Raw genomic sequence first — 7,377 nt, 5'->3', positions numbered from 1 at the left:
GTAGGAAGGAGGCACTTGGGGCCGGCCATAGCAGGCGGTGGACAGAGCAGAGGCTGAGGCGCCATGGCAGGCGGTGGACGGAGCAGAGGCCGAGGGAGCAGGAGCTCATGCGCGGGAGAAGAAGAATGACATGTGGGCCCCAACATGTCATAAGCAAGTTTAATTCTTACTTATCAATCATTAAGTCGATGTGGTAGTTTTTAGTCATATATTAGTGAAAAAATGGTAGTTTTCCGTACAAATTTGTAAAGGGGTAGTTTGTAGGCATAGTTCCACGAATTATGGTAGTTTTTTGTTAAATACTCGGAGCAGTATAACAAAATCCCACCATCGATTTCTGAGGTAAAAAATAGACATTTCCTCAATTTAAAAGTTATCATGAAACATATGCAGCAGCATCTTGAGACTGAATCGACGTCGCTGTGACCTCTAGCAGGTCGCTGTTGCTGCTGTGCACTTGACCTGGCTGAGACCGGCGCCACGCCCTGGTCGACCTTGCCGCCGCATTGCTGTATTGTATCATGTTCTCGCCATTGCCGCTTGCCGTCTCAACGTTCTCTCCTCGACCTTGCCTTGCATCCACAAGCACGACTGAAAAGGAATGTGCCTAGACGGCCGCCGGGACCCTGGCTGACTGGTTGCGGCCGTGCTGAAAATGGAAGACGAATCGGATTGAGTAGGTTGAGACGATGCATCCGACGGGCTAAATTTCCTTCTCCCTAAAACACCCTCAAGAAACTTATACTGCTGCCCGCTGCGTGGCCAGTGTGAGCGCTACTGCTGGGCCAAGCACAACAATATATGTTGCTAACCGCCCTGGGATTTCGTCAATGGACGTTGCAAATTCATCACAAGGTACCATAAAGGAGCTCGTCTAGTACAACATCCGGTGTGAACATTGTTTCAAGTTTCTGTACATCTCATTGTGATCCCTCGGCCGCTAGTAAATCACTGTACATATTGCTGCCCAAGTGGGATGAGGCTGCCACTCCTTGGAATCCAGTTCTCATGGTGCACATTAATTGAGGTACCATCACCAATTCTCCACGACCACACCTTCTCGAAGTAGGTCTCAGTTATGTAGTAAGATACTATGGAAAATAAAGGATCCACCACTAGGCATGTCGCGTTCAAGATCGACCCATCCTTGAAATAACAAGCTTTCAGAACCCTTGCACAAAGAGAGGATGGGAGCTGAATGATTCGCCAAGCTTATTTGGCCAACAATGTTTGATTAAATGCCTTTGGGTCTCAGAGTAACATCACTTCATTCCAGTTTGCCATACACATCTTCTCCCACAAAAGCCTATGCACCTTTTGTTCACTGTTGCTGCACCCCACCAGAAATTCGAGAAATGGAATCCAATGTTGCGGTGGATAGGCCGCATGTAAAAAGAAATAAGGTAATAGGGGCTATAGAAACTAGTAGATTGTTTCCCTAGAAAGAGTACATACAAGATTATTAAATATTTAGACTATGCACAAAGTGCACAGTATATTCGGCCACAAGTAGGGCCAATCGAGATAGGCAATTAGCCAGCACACAAGGACCTAGCTTGCCCACACATACTTTCTTTATTCATTTATCTTGTGCGACACATCCCACGGGATGGCGTGATGGTGTGTACGTATAGTTGGTATAGCCAGCTTGGTTCACCCCTGCCACCTCCGGCCACCGCAGCTGCCCTCCCTCTGGCAGTTGAAGTAGGCAGCGGCGACCGGAGCGCCCAGGCTGTAGCACTCGGCCAAGTCCCTCGTGACGAAGTTGGAGCGCCACCCTGGTGCGTAGATGGCCTCCCGCGCAACCTGCCGAAACACCACGAAGGCCAAACGGTGTATCCCCGCTATCGGCTGCGGCCTCTCGTACGCTACCACCTCAGTGCCTGGATGCATGCACCCGAAAAAACTCTTTTAGTTGAAAGAAGAAGACATTCTTTTTCTTTTGCGGGGGGAAGAAAGTAGACAGTTGGATAGGGTATACAGTTGACATGACACATGTAGCACTCGATCGGCAAATTAATTTCTTACCACGGCCAACGTCACCTCCTTCTGGTATGTCTGTGACAAACCTATGTACGCAAGAATTAAACTGAATCAGTGAGTTACTTTTGAACTAAAACCACGACAAGAATTATAAAACTAAGGGAACATATATACATGCTACTCCCTCCGTTCTTAAATATAAGTCTTTTCAGAGATTCCAATATGAGCTACATACAGAGCAAAATGAATGAATCTACACTCTAGAATACACCTACATACATCCATATGTACTCTTTATTAAAATCTCTAAAAAGACTTATATTTAGAAACGGATGGGGTATTTTGAGAAGGTTAATTCACCCACAAGGGAGGTGGCTAAGGTAAAGCTAGCTTGATTTAGCTCGTACCAATGGAGATACTCCCGTTCGCAAGGGTCGCTTGGTCTAGGCACATCAGGGTCTACCATCACCTAGTAACAAATTAAGAATGTCTGTATCAGTAGACCACTCCTTGGTGTTAGCAATTACAAATTCTGATATTGATATATGCAATCATACTTAAGAGTAGAGCACTCACGAGCGTGTAGAGTGATCCCGCTCTTCCTGTGATGTGCAGCGTGGGCTGGTTCGCCACCTGCGACGGCCTCAGCTCGGACCCAACCGTGATCTCGCGGTTTCCGTACAGCACCCTCAGCCGCGCCGACGCGTCGAAGTAGTCGACGATGTCGCCAACAATCCCCCCGACGATTAACGGATCCCTCGAATTCGGCATGCTCCCAATACTTATTATTATTAGGTTTAGAACCAACCGTACCTAGGAACGTGACAGGTTCGTGCTATATATGGTATGGGCTATATATGTGCACCTTCCCTGCTGCTATTTATATGCTAGCTTCCCAGCACTGAAATTTCCGCGACATCAAAAGATACGACTTACTTCTGGTGTTCCTTTTTTCCAATATAATTAAGCCCCAATGGACGACACTAACATGAGATGGCATGTTGACATCTCATGGAATCTGTTGCCTTACGTTGCCTGATTTCTGGTCGGATGGCCAACGTGCTGCCGCCGGCCAGAGTTTGAATCAATATTACAAGTATGCATCAGTGTACGCTTCCAAAAATAATCAGTGTACGCTTCCTCGCCTCTTTTCTGGAATCAAACTTTCTGTAAAGGTCCATCCCAATAAGTTCAGCCAAAAGTAGTTGTGGTACACTAGTAGTAGTAGTGGGCAGAATCTGAATCCTTCACGTGCTGGAGATTGCAACAGATTTCCACTCAAAAATGTTACCCCCACGTGATCCATCCAAATCAGGCGTCGACAGCACATGTGTGGACCGTGCAAAAATAATAATGAAACTTACACTTTGTTTATTCGACCGGTTGTCTGGTCTCGAGACTTCCACAAGAGCGAACACTTCTGCTTTGAAAAGGGCAAAGAAGAAGAGAATTAGTACAAACAACTATTTGGTTGTGAATCTGGCTCTCCAATTTAGATATCTTGGTATCCCAATGCATTTTTGTTAACTTCTTAATAAGGAATGAAAAGGTACACAAGACTGCTTTGAGCAAAAGTTGAGTTGTTGGATTGGTAAGCTTATGTCTTATGGGGCAAGCAGAAGTATGTTCCTAATCAATGTTGTTCTCACAAGTTTAAGTGTGTTTATCTTTCTTTGAAATACCTAATGGGGCAAGGAAAAGATTGGATCTCATGAACGTAAGTCTAGATACCGCCTGACGAGCTGGCACCCGCTGTCGCCCTAAAGACCAAAGAGGTCTAGGGCTTGAAGACGCCGAGTTTAAAAATAGGTTTGTTTAGAAAAGGGCTATACAAGATACTTACTGAGGATGGAGTTTGGCAAGAATTACTTAGGAATAAGTACCTTCATTCTAAAACCCTAACCAAGGTTCAGGCAAAACCGAAGGACTCGCCTTTCTGGAAAGGCCTCATGGGTGTCAAAAATGATATTTTTTTCGTATAGACACGTTTGTGGTAGGCAATGGCCTAACTACTAGGTTTTGGGAAGATACATGGCTATGTGACACTCCACGAGTCATGTGGTACACATGTCTCTATCATATTTTGTACCGCAAAGTTGTCTTTGCTGGCTCTTTGATAAGGTCAGTGCCATTGAATGTTGCCTTCCAAAGACCATTGACCGGGACAAATGGACAAACTAGTTAAACCTTGTTCAAATGAGTCAGACACATTCTGTTGGATGCTGACTACTTTTGGTGGCTTCGCAGTCAAATCCATGTATACGGACACCATTAATGGTGGGCAACCTTTCACCACAAATATATTTGGAAAATGAGAGCCCGTTGAGAATAAAAATCTTATGTGGTATTTAGATCGCAACATTATCCTAACAAAAGACTATCTGAAAAAATAGAATTTGCAAGTGACCTAACTATTACTTTTGTGGCGATGAGGAGTCGATACATCATCTATTCCTTCACTGACAACTTACTAAGATATTACGGCAATCCGCCCATATAGTTTTAAATCTACCTCACCCACGACAGAGAATATGTTTGTAAACTGGTTAGTGGGAGTGCATGCAGAAATTCGCAGGGGCACACATGTGTGGGGGCACTCATCTGTCAAGTCCTGCCGTCCGGTAGATTTGCCTCGCGGTTCATGAAGTAGTTGAATCCAGAACGAGGGCATGGTAAGTGTTAAGTTTCAGCGATAAAACTTAAGGTTTTCCATCTAAAATTGGCAAGTTTCAACAAGTTTTAGAGATTCAAGCAATTTTTTCTATCAGCCGTATACACAAAATAATTGATTTTTATCGCTCGCCCATACTAATTTTCAGCACTGAAGCTTAACCTATAATTTTAGAAGTCGTCAAAAATATTCAAAATGTGTCTTATTTGGAAGTGCCGGTCACATGGAACACAAATATAAAAACAGAACTTAATTTGGAATTTTTGTTTAAAAGCTATAAAACTTTGGAAATTAGAAGCCAAAATAAAAATGCGGCACCAGGGACTTGTTTGCCCCCGCACTTGCATGCCCTAGATCCTCGTCCGGAGTGCATCCCAAGTAGTCACAGATTCATGTGGAAATTTGCACTTTACTTTGAGCCATTCAGAACACTCATAATGATTATATTTTTAACAAAACAAAAGTTCCAACTTTTTTGCTGGTTATTTTTAAGGCCATTAACTGGATCCATACATTGTTGTTGTGTCGCAAGGAGGAGGATAAGGCACACACTATTTGTAGGTGCAACCTCTCGGAGATGGTCCCTCGAGATTTCTTCAACCAATTTCATTGGTGGGCTACTAGTAGGATTTGTAATAGACGAGCACTGGTACAGTGAGGTGTTATACACACGGTTTTTAACCCCTTTTCGCGACGACATTTGGAACTATCGTCAAGTGAGTGTGGGCGATAGGGGGTCCTTCCTACATGACCCAGAAACCGTCGAGGATAGGCCCCCCTGGCACAAAGGCTGGAGCAAAATGAGCTCGTGTGCGATCGGGTGAGGCATCAAAACCCAATCGTTTCCGTTCGTATGTACATTCCACACGGTGAATCCTAGAAAAATATTTCCGTTCGTATGTATATCGCACCGTTCTTACACTAGTGCAGAACCGGGCTATAGCACCGGTTCGTAAGGCACTTTAGTGCCGGTTCGGTAACCGGCACTAAAGGGTGGGGACTAAAGGTCCCTATCGGTGTCAAAACCGGCCGATCTCGGGTAGGGGGTCCCGAACTGTGCGTCTAGGCGGATGGTAACAGGAGACAAGGGACACGATGTTTTTATCCAGGTTCGGGCCCTCTCGGTGGAGGTAAAACCCTACTCCTGCTTGATTAATATTGATGATATGGGTAGTACAAGAGTTGATCTACCACGAGATCAGAGAGGCTAAACCCTAGAATCTAGCCTATGGTATGATTATTGTTCGTCCTACGGACTAAAACTCTCCGGTTTATATAGACACCGGAGAGGGCAAGGGTTACACAGAGTCGGTTACAATGGGAGGAGATCTTCATATCGTATCGCCAAGCTTGCCTTCCACGCCAAGGAAAGTCCCTATCCGGACACGGGACAAAGTCTTCAATCTTGTATCTTCATAGTCCGGGAGTCCGGCCAAAGGTCATAGTCCGGCCATCCGGACACCCCCTAATCCAGGACTCCCTCAGTAGCCCCTGAACTAGGCTTCAATGATGACGAGTCCGGCGCGCAAATTGTCTTCGGCATTGCAAGGCGGGTTCCTCCTCCGAATACTTCATAGAAGATGTTGAACACAAGGATAGTGTCCGGCTCTGCAAAATAAGTTCCACATACCATCGTAGAGAGAATAATTTCCGCACAAATCTAATCTGCTGATGTATTCCGCAGTGTGACATCATGCCACGGTCAAGCCTTTATTCGAATCGTTTCACTGTTCCACAGCGAGGCGGTTTCCTTGGCACGTCTTGTCGAAGTGGAGATCGTGTCCCCTTATTCCGGGATTCTCATTAATACGGGCGTGGGTAACCCAACCATGCCTTTTGGTATGACTCTCTAATTGAAAGCGAGTCCCAAACGGTTACGGGGAGGGCTCTTGGTATTCAACTCCTTTATAAGGAAACCAAGGCTAGACTCCCTTTTCTTTCAATCCAATTGAATCTGCCTCTTGCCTCAAGTCCCAACACTCAAAGCTTCTAGTTTTAGGCGCTTCGGACTTTCGACGATGTCCGGTTCCGACCTTCAAGGCCGGTGGGTGCCTTCCTCCGTTACGGAAGAAAACGTGCGAAAGCTGAGAGATGCCAGGTATCTAACCGGCGAAATCTCGCATAGGCTGCCTGCTCAAGGGCAGGCCATTCCTTCTCCCTAGCCCGGTGAGAGCGTGGTGTTCACATCTCACTTCCTTCGGGGCTAGGCTTCCTGATTGATCCCTTCGTGAGGGGGCTGATGTTCTATTACGGGCTAGAATTTCACGACCTAGCTCCGGAGTCCATCCTCCAAATTTCATCATTCATTGTTGTGTGTGAAGCCTTCCTCCATATCACCCCTCACTTTAGATTGTGGCTTAGAACCTTCAAGGTGGAGCCAAAGATGATCGAGGGGTTGCACACTGAGTGCGGAGGAGCTATCATAAGCAAGATAGCCGGCGCTCCATGGCCCGAGGGCACTTTCCAAGAAGAGTTCGGCTTATGGCAACGGGACTGGTTTTACATCACAGCCCCCAGGGGCACCACATGGGTGGCGCCACCTGCTTTTCGCTCGGGCCCCCCACCACGGCGAGCGTCATGGGTCAATGAAGGGCTTATCTGGGGGCCGTCCAAAGACGTGCCCCTTCTGCAGGACCGCATTCAAGATCTCCTAGAAAGAGATATTAACTTGACCGTGGTGGCGCAAGTTATGCTGATTCGCCGCACGCTGCCCTGCAAACGTC

The 7,377-nt window shown here is 46.2% G+C and overlaps 1 protein-coding gene across 1 annotated transcript; it reads right to left on the bottom strand.

Moving 5' to 3' along the window:
• Positions 1 to 1,195: 1,195 nt before the first annotated feature.
• Positions 1,196 to 2,823, bottom strand: LOC123064277 (protein FLOWERING LOCUS T-like). Its single transcript, XM_044487789.1, has 4 exons — positions 2,560 to 2,823; positions 2,391 to 2,452; positions 2,029 to 2,069; positions 1,196 to 1,883 (listed from the first exon to the last, which is right to left on the bottom strand). Exons 1-4 carry the CDS (start codon positions 2,752 to 2,754, stop codon positions 1,654 to 1,656), a joined length of 528 nt encoding a protein of 175 aa, XP_044343724.1. The 5' UTR covers positions 2,755 to 2,823; the 3' UTR covers positions 1,196 to 1,653.
• Between the last annotated feature and the right edge of the window lie 4,554 nt (positions 2,824 to 7,377).

This window comes from Triticum aestivum, chromosome 3B (genome assembly GCF_018294505.1).
Source record: "Triticum aestivum cultivar Chinese Spring chromosome 3B, IWGSC CS RefSeq v2.1, whole genome shotgun sequence".
In the NCBI taxonomy this organism is placed as follows: Eukaryota; Viridiplantae; Streptophyta; class Magnoliopsida; order Poales; family Poaceae; genus Triticum; species Triticum aestivum.
The sequence above is the reverse complement of the archived record's forward strand: the minus strand, read 5'-3'. Positions and strand labels throughout refer to the sequence as shown.